General features: G+C 43.6%; 3 protein-coding genes across 6 annotated transcripts in view; 2 read left to right on the top strand and 1 right to left on the bottom strand.

Annotated features, from left to right (window-relative positions):
• The window catches only part of IFI35 (interferon induced protein 35), a 205,623-nt gene that overhangs the window by 69,206 nt on the left and 121,620 nt on the right, over positions 1 to 14,797 (top strand). The window lies entirely within an intron of this gene.
• LOC120919299 (protein ALP1-like) lies at positions 10,873 to 14,698 on the top strand. The gene is made up of 3 exons (XM_040331389.1): positions 10,873 to 11,311; positions 11,396 to 11,497; positions 13,709 to 14,698. Exons 1-3 carry the CDS (start codon positions 11,097 to 11,099, stop codon positions 14,586 to 14,588), a joined length of 1,197 nt encoding a protein of 398 aa, XP_040187323.1. The 5' UTR covers positions 10,873 to 11,096; the 3' UTR covers positions 14,589 to 14,698.
• Positions 12,348 to 13,767, bottom strand: LOC120919301 (pollen-specific leucine-rich repeat extensin-like protein 1). Its single transcript, XM_040331395.1, has 2 exons — positions 13,505 to 13,767; positions 12,348 to 13,428 (listed from the first exon to the last, which is right to left on the bottom strand). The coding sequence occupies exons 1-2, from the start codon at positions 13,609 to 13,611 to the stop codon at positions 12,438 to 12,440; spliced, it is 1,098 nt and encodes a 365-aa protein (XP_040187329.1). The 5' UTR covers positions 13,612 to 13,767; the 3' UTR covers positions 12,348 to 12,437.

Here is a 14,797-nt window from a genome sequence, read left to right as displayed (position 1 = left end):
TTCTCCCGAGCTTCTCCCATCCTATGAAATTGCCTACCACAATCTGTTCGACTATCTCTTACTCTATCCACTTATAGGTGATCCCTGAAAACGTTTCTTTGTAGAAAAGAATAACAACAGTACTTTTTTGAGCTCATCCCCCAGTTATTACCTTTTGTACCACCTATGTACCCTATTAGATTGTAAGCTCTAACATGCAGGACCCTCTGATTTCTCCTGTATTGAATTTCATTGTAACTGTACTGTCTGTCCTCACGTTGTAAAGCACTACTATATAAATCCTGTATAATAATAATAATAATAATAATATTTTCTTTAAAGCGCAACTCTGGGAACTAGAATTTTTTTTACGACTATTTACAACAGGACTGCATTAAAAGTATCTTGATTTCCTAACTCTGCTAAGTACTGACTGTTTATGACAGTCAGATCCTGGCTAAAAATTGATGATACTGCTAGAAGTTTTATGGCCCTCTTTTCTAGTTTGAGTAGTTTCAGTGGGATTGTTGACACTCTGCTTGTGTTAGATCTAAGTCTTCATGCACACTGGACGTTTTTACAGCTGCTGTTTTTTGCTTCAGGCGTTTTCTTCTGCAGCCAGTAAACTCCCTAGCATGTTATCCTATGTGTCCATGCATACTTAAGCTTTTATCAGTGTTTTTTTATCAGGTGGGTTTTCTGTCTTGAAAAATACCCCAAAATGTGTGGGTTTGAAGAGGAGTTTTTTTAGCCATAAAAATGCTCTGCTCTGAAAATGCGCTAAAATGCAGAAAACCCTGGCTATTTGGCGTTTATGAGCATTTTTGAGACAAGCTATTTGTGGGAGCATATTTTTGCGAAAAAACGCTAATGCAAAACTCACATTTTCAACCGGGCATTATACAGCTAAAGCTACTAGCATTATTATAACATCCAGGATGCATGAGGCCTTAGACTTAGCTGTGCTCTGAAGGGAGTTATATGAGTTATGTTTTACTGTCTCTGGCTGTGTAGCCCAGCCATAAGATTTAAGCCTAGGTTCACACATCGCATCACATTCCTGTGCAAATCACACGTGATTCTGTGCGGTGTGATATGAGGCCATTCATTTTGGATGGCCCAAATCACAATTCGTCAAAAAAGTGCAGGCAGCTTTTTTTTTTAATTTACACTGGAACCATATTGCATGAGCGTTTATACCCATGCGATTCAGTTCAGGCAAATGCACTGCGTTTGTGACCTTCTATTGGGGTGTCATTAACTTTCCATTGACACCCGCAGCAGATCGCAGAACAGTGTGATTGCTATGCCGTGCGGGAACTGCACAGGAATCGCTGCATTTCCCTCATTGCTATTCCATGCGGGAACTGCACAGGAATCTCTGCATTTCCCACACCAAATCAGTGTGAACTGGGCCTGAATCTGATAGTTTTGTTAAAAACTTGAGAATTTTGAAGAAATGAGGATGGCACTATGTGTAACATGACTTCCGATTCTCCCCATTAACTTTGAGGTTGGTCAGACCTCATTATCGTCATACTGTATATAATGATTTTGTACATATTTTATTAATGAAACTACTATTTAGTGTTGTGTCCCTTTTTGGGGAAAATTTTCCTTTACTTTATGTAATTCCATAGACACAAAAGGGTGATTCTACTGTAAAGAAAAACTATAGTCCCTATTATATATATAAAAAAAAAGTGTGCTTCACCGCTTATTTATAATTGTATCTGCACAGTTTTCTCTGCGTCTCCTTTCAAAGTTCCAAAAACACCTGTTTATCCTGCCAGCATCCTGTAAGGCCCCTTTCACACTGGGGCAGTGGCGGCGGTAAAGCTACAAACACAGTTTCTATATTTTTTAGATGCCCAACCGCTACACTGGCCATGTGGGGAGCAGAAGATAATTAGGAAGGAGATAAGTGCAGTGACCGGGGGGTGGTAATGGTGTAGTAGGTTAGTTCACCTGTTAGTTTTTTTGGAAAAGGTAAACTCTTAAAGTTAGTCAATAATAAACTTCAGACTTTCTGCATTGAAAAATTACTAAACACAGCATATTATTCTACTAATGGTGGGAATTGGTTAGGTCATAAAAGTTTTTATTGCAGTTTGTGTGCCTGTTTAAAGGGCAAGTTCACCTTTACAGTAAAGTCTGTAAGGTGAACTTACACAGGTGAATCTCCCCCCCCCCCCACCTGCTCGCGCTGACCTAGACCGTCGTTATCTCCGGTTCTAAGCCCCGGTATAGCGACAGAGCCCAGGGCTTAGAAATCCTTTCTGCTGAATGGACAAGGGACATTAGGAGCATTCTAATTGGTCAGTGCCATCACATAGGCGGCGCCCACCAATCAGTAGCCGCATAGCCCTCCTGTCAGCTATGAGAAAGGAGAGAGGATTTTGAATCCCCGGGCTCTTGACGCAGATATACTGGGGCTTAGAACCAAAGATAGTGGCGGTCCAGGTCAGTGGGACAGGACGGGGGGGGGGGGGGGGGCGAGGAGGGGGACCTGTGTAAGTTGACCTTACAGATTTTTCTGTAAAGGTGAACCTGCACTTTAAGAGATGCTTCCCCCCACATTCTATTTTGGTAACACCCAGAGCATCTATGTAAGCTGACTTAATATCCACACCTTCTGAAATGTATTCCCCATATATTACTATTAACCATTTCAGCTCTGGAACATTTAACCACCTTCATGAACAGTAGGGATGAGCTTTGTGTTCGACTCGAACATCGTCTGTTCGTACGTTCGACGAAATTCGAACAAAACGGGTCGTTCGCGCCAAATTCGAGTGACGCGCAATGGACCATAATTCACTGCGGCATTGCGCGCTGATGATTGGCCAAGTATGCACTATGACCCGCATGCTTGGCCAATCACAGCGCGCAGAAAACGGAGAGCCATAATTGGCCAAAGCCAGGGTGGCTTTGGCCAATTATGGCTCAGGGCTTTAGCACACGCCCCACACTATAAAAGGCTGCCTGCAAGGCGGCCGCGTGTAGTGTGTTGCGGTTGTTAATGAGAGCAGATCAGTCAGTCAGAGAGAGAGAGAGACAGTGTCTTTTCTACCAGATAGATAGATAGAGCAGGCAGGCTAGTCAGTTTAGCTTAATTTACAGTGTGTAGAGGATATATATATACATCCTAGGAGTTGTACATATATTTATACACTGTATAGCTTAGCTAGATCAGCCATTCCTATTTGTCAGGCAGTAGATTGTGCTAGCTGCAGTGTTCTAACGTGTTGTATTGCCTGTGTGCTGTTTAGTTTACACCTAAACGTACTCGGTGTTACTGCACGTGTGCTGTTTATTTGCCCATAAACGTAGTTGCTGTTACTGCATATGTGCTTTTTAATTGCACATAAACACAGTTGCTGTTACTGCACGTGTGCTGTTTATTTGCCCATAAACGCCGTTGCTGTTACTGCACGTGTGCTATTTATTTGCACATAAACGTAGTTGCTGTTACTGCACGTGTGAGAAGCTTCAGCCCAGGGTACCTGAGCCAAGACCAAAGAGAGCCTGCCTATCAACATACTGGAGATTCGGGCAGTATACTTAGCCCTCAGAACCTGGACACACAGGTTACAGGGCCACCCTGTTTGGATTCAATCCGACAATGCTACAGCAGTAGCTTATATCAATCACCAAGGAGGCACCTGGAGTCGGGATGCCCAGAAGGAGGAGAATCGGATTTTGACATGTTCGTTGTCTTTCTGCAATCTTTATTCCAGGGGTAGAAAACTGGCAAGCGGACTATCTAAGTCGCCAGCAGCTGTCTCCAGGAGAGTGGTCTCTCCACCCCAATGTCTTTCAGGCAACATGCCAAAGATGGGGGACCCGGATGTAGACCAGGCTCAACAGGAAGTTGAAAAACGTTGTGCCCAGGACGAGCGATCCGCTGGCCTACAGAACAGATAAGGGCCGAAACAACTAATCGATTAATCGACAACTAATCAATTATGAAATTACTCGATTACAATTTTCATAATCGATTAATCGGCCAGTAACATAATAGGGTTAAAAAAACTAAAACTAGCCCTTCATAGTATACTACTGTAAATATTACCTTCACTGTCCCACAGTAAAAAAAAATAACCCCTTACAGTAGCGATTATTTGCTCTTTTTGTACTTATTTTTGTTTTTTTAACCCCATTATGTTACTAAACATCTCAGGCCTGGGTTCACACCTCTGTTTTTTGGTGCTTTTTGCAGAAACACACTACAGTTCATTTACATGTTTTCCTATGGGACACGTTCACATCCATGATTTTTTTTCAGCTGCTGTGTATTTGGAAGGGGCAAGGACTTAACGCAATTTTGTTTTTTTGGTTCAATATACTTCAATGGAGAAGCTGCAGAAAAGCATGTAATGTGTTTTTGCGGCAATTTGAGTTTTGTAATCTGCCCAACAACAAATTGGCCCAAAAAAAAAAATGCATTTTTTTTTTAAGGCTATTATCCGATTAATCGAAACAATAATCGGCCAACTAATCGATTATGAAAATAATCGTTAGTTGCAGCCCTAGAACAGAGGCTCTGATAATTCCTTGGAATCAATTCTCATTAATCTATGCATTCCCCCCGATCCCTCTCTTACAAAAACAACTTTGCTGGATCTAGAAGGAGGGAATACCAGTAATCCTAGTGGCCCCAAATTGTCCCTGAAGGCCCTGGTACACATATCAGCTCTATCAGTCATTTTTCAGAGACCGCTGGCATCTCATTCCCTAGTCCAGGCATTCATTCAGGGAGTACTACAGATAAATCCGCCAGTCAAGTCTCCCTTATGTCCCTGGGATTTGAACTTAGTTTTGTCAGTCTTGCAAAAGCAACCTTTTGAACCTATCCGCCATATTCCTTTGATTCTTTCGAGCAAGAAATTGGCCTTTTTGATTGCTATCTCTTCTGCTAGGAGAGTATCAGAGTTGGCAGCTCTTTCTTGTAAAGAGCCTTATTTAATTTGTCAGAGAGACAAAATGAGACAAAATTATACTATGTCCCCATCCTACCTTCTTACCAAAGGTGGTGTTGGCGTTTCATTTAAATCAAGACATTGCTTTGCCTTCCTTTTTTCCTGATCCGCGGACAGCAGGGGAAAAGTTATTGCACTCTCTAGATGTAGTGAGAGCAGTAAAAGTGTATCTGCAGGCAACTGCTCAGATACGTAAAACAGATGTTTTGTTTATTTTGCCAAATAGTCCCAGGAAGGGCCAACCGGGATCAATATCCACCATTTCTAGGTGGATTTGACAAGTAATTATTCAAGCTTATGGTTTAAGGAACAAGATTCCTCCTTTTTCTGTTAAGGCTCACTCTACCAGGGCAATAAGTGCTTTGTAGGCAGTGCATCACCAGGCTTCCATGGCTTAGATCTGTAAAGCTGCGACTTGGTCTTCAAACCATACGTTTACCAAATTCTATCAAATGGATGTAAAAGGAAATGAGGATTCCGCTTTTGGGCGTAGCGTGCTGCAGGCAGCAGTATAGGGCTTCTTGTCCGTTAGCACCCTTCTTGATCTGTGTCTCCCACCCTTCATTGAGCATTGTTCTGGGATGTCCCACTATGTAATGAATAGAGGCTATGTGTCCTATGGTGTATGATAAAGAAAATAGGATTTTTAATAACAGCTTACCTGTAAAACTATTTTCTTGGAGTACACCACAGGACACAGAGGTCCCCCCTTCTATGGGAACATTACTGCTTTGCTACAAAAACTGAGGTACTTCCCTTATGGGAGGGGTTTTATGGAGGGGAACTTGTCTTTATTGGTTGTGCCAGTGCCCAATCACCTCTGGTGACCATACAACCCACTATGTAATGAATGGAGGCTCTGTGTCCCGTGGTTTTCTCCAAAAAAAGGATTTTACTGGTAAGCTGTTTTTAAAAATCCTATTTTTGCCATTCTTCCATAAAGGCCAGATTTGTGCAGTACACGACTAAGGCCCCTTTCACACATGCGGACCATTCATGTCCACCTGTCAGTTTATTAGGTGGACCTGAATGGACGCTCCATGCAGGTCTACGGAGTGATGGACCCCAGCGGAGACATGTAGGCCGACATCTGCTCCACTCCGCTGAATCCAGACGGGTGGAAACCCTATTTTACATCTGTCTGGTGGATTGGATTCTCCCACCTGAGCTGTGGATCTCTGCAGCTTTTCCCGGCCTGTCAGTTTAGGTGGACAACCATGTCGTGGTAGGTTTGCAGTTGTGCTCCGTGAGATGTTCAAAGCTTGGGATATTTTTTATAACCTAACCCTGCTTTAAACTTCTCCACGACTTTATCACTGACCTGTCTGGTGTGTTACATGGCCTTCATGATACTGTTTGTTCACTTAGTGCCAGTTCACACTACAGCGACTTGGGATCCGAATTGTCAGACCTCAAGTTGCCCCAAGTTGCTGGAAAAAAGAAATTCCATTGAAGTGAATGAGAGCTTTCTTAATGTACACTACTAAAGTTGCTCCGACTTCAGAAAAGGTTCCTGTACTACTTCAAGGTGACTTCTAGGCAACTTGTACCCATAGATTTCAATGGAAGTTGCCTCCAAGTCAAATCTCTATCTATATTGAAGCAACTTTACAGGAAAAAGAAAATAGTTTACCCAGGCAAACCCCTCCTTCCCACAGAGCCGATTATTCTGTGATTGGCCACAGCCAAAGTCGCCTGTCCTGGAGGCAACTTTAAGTTGCATTGTAAGTTGCTCAAAGTGACGCTGAAGTCACCTCCAAATCCTAGACCTTCTTCTGGCAGGAGTCGAGTTGGGTTTATCCACCAGCACTTTGAAGGTGCAGACAGCGGCCTTGAGCGTGTTTCTGGAGTTCCCTCTCCAGAAAAATCAATTCATAAGCAATTTCTTCAAGGCTTTAGCAAGGGTCAAGCCGGTTAAAGTAAGAGCTTGCCCTTCCTGGGATCTGTCCCTAGTCCTTAGGGCACTTACCAAAGCCCCCTTCGAACCCCTGGAGAAATCTTCTATAAAATACTTAAGTTTAAAAACAGTTTTTTTGATAGCGATTACCTCGGCCCGGAGGGTCAGTGATCTGCAGGCCCTGTCAATTCAGGAGCCTTTTCTGTTAATTTTGGAGGACAAGGTTGTCCTTAAAGTAGATCCTTCCTTTTTACCCAAAGTGTCGTCCACGTTTCACAGGACGCAGGACATTATATTACCTACTTTTAGTTCCACCTCAGAAAGTGATGAGGGGGAATTTGGGAACTTATTGGATGTCAAAAGATGTCTCCTATATTATTTGGAGTCCACTAAAGGTTTTAGAAACTCTGAATCCCTTTTTGTTAATTTTGCGGGAGCCCGCAAAGGGTATAAGACTTCTAAATCGTCCTTGGCAAGGTGGCTTACAATGACTATCACAGAGGCTTACCAGTCAGAAGGCAAGCAACCCCCTTCGGTTAAGGCACACTCGACCCGGGCAGTCTCGGCATCATGGGCAGAGAAGGCCGGAGCTTCACTGGAAGATATTTGCAGAGCAGCAGCATGGTCATCTTCCTCTACATTCGCCAGGCACTATAGGTTAGACCTGCTGTCGGACAAGGATCAAGCGTTTGGACGAAAGGTCCTCCAGGCGGTTGCCCCACCCTAACAAGTGAGTTTCTTGCTTATCATCTCAGAGGCTGCCCTGGAAGACGAGTGGAGAAAACCGGAGTTAGGCTTACCGGTAACTCTATTTCTAGGAGTCTTCCAAGACAGCCAGGGTTTCCCACCCGGGGTTATGTACCTAGGTATCTGAGGTATGAACTAACGTTGTGTTAGTGTATTATGTCTTTCAGAGCCTTCCGGTAGTTCTTGTTTTTTAACTGAAGATGGAGGCCTGGAGGACCGCCTTTAAAGAAGTGGGTGTGTGTGTGTTTCCTGTCCCGGAGGGAGGAGCCCAAGGTCTCAGAGGCTGTCCTGGAAGACTCCTAGAAACAGAGTTACCGGTAAGCCTAACTCCGGTTTTTCACATTGTTTACATTTGGAATCACTTGGCAACATGAGATTCATCTTTTCAGCGCTACACTTATTGTATCTATAATGGACGGAAATTCATTTTCAGACAGGATTGTTTTATAATATTAGAAAAGAAAACCTTTGTGAATAAATTCAACGCCGCTGACACACATGCGGCCTACTGGTTTGTGTTTCGGATGGATACACATGCTCATCTGATTTTTCTAAGTATGTATAACAATCTATGAAATACAGACTATAATAAGGAGGATCCATATGACACGCTGTTTGTGTCTTACAGACCTGTCTAATATAACGTCCACTAATAAAATACATATTTGTATTTTTGAAGACGTATTACCCAGTTTATAACCTCTGAAGAAGGACTCCTTACAGTCCGAAACATGTCAGGTTTCAAACAAGTGGTCATGGCAGCTAGCCCTAAATTCTGTATGTGCAGCTCTCTCTATGTCCCTGCTTTTGAAGAGTACTCAGATATAACGCATTTAAATGTATGCAAATGTTTTTTTTCTGTTTTATTGTTCAAATGTTTTTATGATATTGATAAACTAATAAAATGTGCTTTTACTATATAGAATAGTCTGCTTTATATAGTCAAGGTTTTCTCTAATATAAAGCAATCCTGTCTGAAAATTAGCAGTGTTTTAGGTCTCTTGAGTCTGATCTGTACCATATTCAACCTCGAATAGTAAATACATCTCTGCTGTCTGTCATTCTCAGAGTGGATTAGATAATTTTGTCCCTAGCCATATAGCTGGTTATTTATATTTACCACTGCATATAGATTTTCAACAATAAATTGCCTTTTTTTTAACCACTTCAATACTGGCCCATAGTCATTTGACATCCACAGAGGGGATCTCCCATCCTGGGTGGACGTCATATGACATCCTGGGCTTTGTGCAGTGATATCGGAATGATGCCTGCAGCTAGAGGCATCATTCTTTAGTGCCGGCGATTCTGTGCACCATAAGAGTGATCATAGCGGTGATCCCTCCCCTCCTGCCGCCATCCGGTGCTTCTTCGGGCTCTCCCGTGCCATCGGGGGCCCGGAGAATGAATCGTCCGTCGCAGGCTAGGAAGCATCTCTATGACCGTCTGAGGCCTGGGCGCGATGTGATGACATCACGCCCGGGTATCCGGAAGTAAACAAAGCCGCAATTGCAGCTAGTAAGCAATACTAATCATGAGATCGGTGAAAACATTTTCACGATCTCATGCTTTCCAGCCTGGAGGAGAGATACAGGGTTTTATTGACGCCGCATCTCTCCATAAAGAGGACCTGTCACACACATTTCCTATTACAAGGGATGTTTACATTCCTTGTAATAGGAATAAAAGCTTTTAAAAAAAAAAAAAAAAAAAATAATTAAAACACCCCTGTCCCCGGTAGCTCACGCGCAGAAGCGAACGCACACGTAAGTCCTGCCCACATATGTAAACGCCGTTTAACCACTTCGTTACCGAGCCTGTTTTTCAGATTCAGTGTTTACGAGACTAAAACAGTTTTTTTTGCTAGAATATTACTTAAAACCCCCAAACATTATATATATATTTTTTTCTAACACCCTAGAGAATAAAATGGCAGTCATTGCAATACTTTTTGTCACACCGTATTTGCGCAGCGGTCTTACAAGCGCACTTTTTTTGAAAAAAATTCACTTTTTTAAATTAAAAAATAACACAACAATAAATTTGGCCCAATTTTTTTATATATTGTGAAAGATAATGTTACGCCGAGTAAAATGATACCCAACATGTCACGCTTAAAAATTGCGCCCGCTAGTGGCATGGCGTCAAACTTTTACCCTTAAAAATCTTGATAGGCGACGTTTAAAAAATTCTACAGGTTGCATTTTTTGAGTTACAGAGTAGGCCTAAGGCTAAAATTATTGCTCTCGCTCTATTGATCGCGGCGATACCTCACTTGTGTGGTTTGAATACCGTTTTCATATGTCGGCGCTACTCGCGTATACGTTCGCTTCTACGCGCGAGCTCGTCGGGACGGGGCGCTTTAAAAAAATTTTTTTTTGCTTTTCGCATTTATTTTTAGTTATTTTACAATTTTTAACACTGAAATAAAAAAAATAAAAAAATTATCACTTTTATTCCTATTACAAGGAATGTAAACATCCCTTGTAATAGAAAAAAGCATGACAGGTCCTCTTAAATATGAGATGTGGGGTCAAAAAGACCTCAGATCTCATATTTGGGCTTAAATGACAAAAAAAAAAAAATGTCTCTTTAAGAGGCTGGGCGGGACTGACGTTTTGACGTCACTTCCGCCCAGCAGAGCTATGGGGGACGGGCGAAGGAGATTTTTCCTTCAGTCTCGTCCCCGCTCAGCTGCCGGATGGTCGCGATCCCCTCCGCCGATACCGACGGCTCCGGTAAGTGGCGGAGGGCGCGTTACAGCGGCAGGAGGGGGGGGGGCCCCTCTCCCGCCACCGATAACGGCGATCTCGCCGCGGAGACCGCCGTTATCGTGTACAGGACCGTCGGCACTAAAGATGGATACCTCAGTTGTGGCAGCAGCTGCTGCCGTTACTGAGATATCCATCTTTAAAAACAGGACGTCTTTTGACTATGGGCCAGTAACCAAGTGGTTAAACCACATATGTGAGGTATCGATGCGTGCATTAGAGTGCCAGCAACAATTCTCACACTAAGAGACCTCCTCTGTAAATCTCTCTCATCGCCTGTAAGATGATCAAGCGGCGGAACTGCCGCTATGAGCATTCTTATCGTGCACAGAATCGGCGCCTGAAAATAATGATATCTGAATGATGCCTGCAGCAGCTGCAGGCATCATGCAGCTATCCCTGCACAAAGTCAAGGACGTCATATGACAGCGTGCGGTATTGAAGTGGTTAAGGCTGCATTCACACCTAGGCGTAGGCAATAGCGGCGTTTTCAGGCGTTTTTTTCAGCGTTTTTTTCGGCGTTTTGTCGCGCGAATATGCGCGTATGCGCGCGTTTGCATACAGCGTTTACCGACGTTTTTGTTCCTCGTATTTTTTCTTATAATCCAATAGGAAAAATGATAATCCCTGACATCACTTGTTGCTATCCTAGGATTTTTATTTTCCTCTTCCTGTGTGAATATACCTCTTCCGGGTCATCATTGTGCTTCCCATTCCAAAATGAACGACGATGAGATGGCATGTATGATGGCAGCAGTCACTGCCACCTCGTATATGCTATACCAGGGACAGAGGAGAAGGAAGAGGGCACGGAGATATTGGATCCACCCTGTTATTGCCGGTCGGGAAGAAACAGGACAGTTTTGGGTCCTTTATAAAGATCTCCGAGAGCACGAGGAGAAATTCCTGGACTACACCAGAATGTCTATGAAAAGGTTTGTAAAAATTATCTGTATTCATTGTTTTTGACATTGTACCTTTCCATGTCCACTAAAAAACGTTTTTATTTTTATTAACAGTTTTGATGAGTTGCTAGAACTGCTCAGCGGTAGATTACAGAGGATGGACACCTATTTCCGCAATTCCATACCCCCTGTGGAGCGACTTATCATCACACTGAGGTAAAAAGTTCCAAAATGATGCTCTAGTGCCCATAACAAAATTCTATACTCACCGTATAACTACCTACCCCCTTCCTACTATTCATGACTCGCATCACGGTGCCACCATTACATGACAGACTGTGCCCCATTACATGACAGACTGTGCCCCATTACATGACAGACTGTGCCCCATTACATGACAGAATGTGCCCCATTACATGACAGACTGTGCCCCATTACATGTCCTGACCTGACCCATTCAGACTGTGCCCCATTACATGACAGACTGTGCCCCATTACATAACAGAATGTGCCCCATTACATGACAGACTGTGCCCCATTACATGTCCTGACCTGACCCATTCAGACTGTGCCCCATTACATGACAGACTGTGCCCCATTACATAACAGAATGTGCCCCATTACATGACAGACTGTGCCCCATTACATGTCCTGACCTGACCCATTCAGACTGTGCCCCATTACATGACAGACTGTGCCCCATTACATGTCCTGACCTGACCCATTCAGACCGTGCCCTTACCTTTGCGAATCTTGCCCGTATGTGTCTTCAAAAAGACGTGCCATCTACATCTTCTGTTCCGTGACAGGCGGAACATTCAGCGTCCTATGAGGCACTGTGTTCAGTGTTCGTCCATCACGGGGGCCCTCTCGTCCTCGGACGAGAGGGCCTCCGTGATAGGCAGAAAGCAAACACTACAAACACTATTGCATACATTACCCAATAATATTATATTTGTATATGCATCTAATATTAAAAAACACACGTTTTACAAGGTCCAATTTTTTTTATTTTTTTAGGAAGTATATTATAAACTATATTCATCCTATTTTTATTTTTTTTTATTTTTTGGTCAAAAAACAAACTTTAAGCTAACGTAGCTCATAGAAAACAAATAATTTGACTGCAGTTGAACTAGAGTCTGATAACACAACATTACAGTTTTTGGAAACTTGGGGATTCCCCTGGGTCATCCACCGATATGCCAGCGTCTATGGCTTTGCCAAAACTAGACCAATCTGATCTAGATGTTGTACCATGCGGCCAACGTGATGGTGGTGTTGCTGGTGGTTGTGGTGGTGGTGGTGTTGGTGTAGGTTGAGGATTGTAAGGTGGGAGTGTAGGCAGGTGTGTGTAATCGGAAGGGTATGTCGTGCGAGAAGGGTAAGTAGGAGGTTGTGGAGGTAGATGAAATGTTTGTGAAGTCGTGGGATGGTAGGCAGAAGGTGTCGTCTGTGGGCGTCTGTAAGGTGACATTGTCGAAGTGTGCGTATGCAGGTAAGGCGGATCAGGGAGTGTTGAGGAAGTGTATGCAGAAGGTGGTGTTGGTAGTTGAGGGTGGGTAGAAAGTGTGGGCGTCTGAGTCGGGTAAGGTGGTGCGTGTTGAGGTAGGTGGCTGTGAAAAGGTGGTGCTGTGAAGTGACGAAGTGTTGGTGCTGACAGATGTTGCGGGTGTTGGTTAGCATAGGGGCCATACGGTGGTGGTGGTTCTGGGGATAGGTAGGGTTCTTCAGGTGGAATAAATGTGTTGATGTACCGTATGGTACCTGCCAGCATATCGGCTTGTAGGCTTTTGGGAACCCTGTCCATTAACTCCGCCAAACATTGGGCCGACTTGTTTCCGTATGAAGGGGTATTAGTATTAGTACCCATTCTGTCCTTCATTTCTGACATGATCTGTAGCATCATTGTCACATTGGGGTCTGATTCCGGAGCTTTTCTTTTGGTCCCCCTCGCAGCTACACGCGGCACCGGCCTTGGCGTTGTCTGCAGCTCTCCCAGAGGTGTTGCCGGCGTAGATTGAGATGAACTGGCCAACTGGCTTTCCGGCTCCAGACCCTCCAGTGTCTCATCACACGAATTTCGGCTGCTGTTATCCATCGCGACAGGGGCGGTCGGAGCAGCTTCCTCCCAGCTGTTTTCAGTCCTGAAAATATAAATGAATTATTATAACTTTCGTATACCAATTGCGCTCACTGTCCTTAGTACAGATAATAGTTTACCTCGCCAAACTCAATGAAGGTCTCAAGAATTCCAATTCCTTAGCATGAATGTATTCTTTGATGTGACATGCCGCCGATCCACTCCTGTTACTTGTTACCAGTCTCATGTATCTTGCATAGGCGTCACGAAAGCTCTTCCATTTGTCTTTTATCTGTTTCACTGTCAAAAACAAAATAAAATAATATATATTATTTTCTTTGTAGATATTTATCAACTGGACAGTCTCTTGGAAGTCTACATTATGCCTTCCGTATAGGCAAGTCGACAGAGAGTTATATTATACGTGACACCTGCTCTGCTATATGGGAGGTTCTCCAGGAGGTAGTGTTCAAGAAACCTACTGCACAGGAATGGGCACAGATTGCGGAGGTATTCTGGCAACGCTGCAACTTTCCTAATTGTGTCGGAGCAATAGATGGGAAGCACATTAGGATTGTGAAGCCCATGAGAAGTGGAAGTGAATTCTTCAATTACAAGAAATATTTCTCTTTTGTATTGATGGCTGTAGCAGATGCAAACTACTGTTTTACTTACATAGACATTGGGTCATATGGGAGCAGCGCGGACTCAACCATCTTTGGAAACTCGAACTTTGGTCAAATGCTGCGATCAGATGATCTTGACCTACCACAATGCCGTCCTCTCCCAGGCACAAATGGCCCTCCACTACCAAGTGTTTTTGTGGGTGATGAGGCCTTTTCTTTGGGGACAAACCTCCTGCGGCCTTATTCGGGGCATAGTTTGACAGAGGAGAGAAGGGTATTCAACTACCGCCTAACCCGGGCACGGCGAGTAGTTGAATGCACTTTTGGAATACTTGCCAATAAGTGGCGGCTTCTGCACACTCCCATAGTGTTAAACATGCAGAATGCCGTCACGGCTGTCAAAGCTGCGTGCGCCTTGCACAATTTTGTGAGGCAGCGCGATGGCTTCGATTTCGAAGAACCGGTTACTGAGACTCTGGAAAGAGCTCAGTGGACTGGTGTCCGTGGGAACAGGCAGGGCTCCCATGTACGGGATCAGTATGCCGCATATTTTATGTCTCCTGAAGGACAGGTGCCATGGCAGCTGGATTCCATTTAATTATTAATATTATTCTTTTTTTGTGAGACTGTCAATGCTTGACGTACTTTTTTGAAGAATACATCATATGCTGTTGTAATAAAATAAAATAAAAATATGTTATTAATGTATTAAGAAGTCTCATGTTTGTTTTATTTTGAGGTTTTTTTTAAATCGGTGTCATGGTGTCAGGATGGGAACAATAACTCACAGGTCCTGCCTCAGTGGTA

Source organism: Rana temporaria, chromosome 12, assembly GCF_905171775.1.
Source record: "Rana temporaria chromosome 12, aRanTem1.1, whole genome shotgun sequence".
In the NCBI taxonomy this organism is placed as follows: domain Eukaryota; kingdom Metazoa; phylum Chordata; class Amphibia; order Anura; family Ranidae; genus Rana; species Rana temporaria.
The sequence above is the reverse complement of the archived record's forward strand: the minus strand, read 5'-3'. Positions and strand labels throughout refer to the sequence as shown.

Excerpts from the sequence above, each read along its gene's own strand:
- LOC120919299 (XM_040331389.1), top strand. The coding sequence starts at position 11,097 with ATGAACGACGATGAGATGGCATGTATGATGGCAGCAGTCACTGCCACC. Across the intron at positions 11,312-11,395 it reads ACCAGAATGTCTATGAAAAG|TTTTGATGAGTTGCTAGAAC; the intron begins GTTTGTAAAAAT and ends TTTTATTAACAG. Across the intron at positions 11,498-13,708 it reads CGACTTATCATCACACTGAG|ATATTTATCAACTGGACAGT; the intron begins GTAAAAAGTTCC and ends TTTTCTTTGTAG.
- LOC120919301 (XM_040331395.1), bottom strand. The coding sequence starts at position 13,611 with ATGAGACTGGTAACAAGTAACAGGAGTGGATCGGCGGCATGTCACATC. Across the intron at positions 13,429-13,504 it reads CCTTCATTGAGTTTGGCGAG|GACTGAAAACAGCTGGGAGG; the intron begins GTAAACTATTAT and ends TTATATTTTCAG.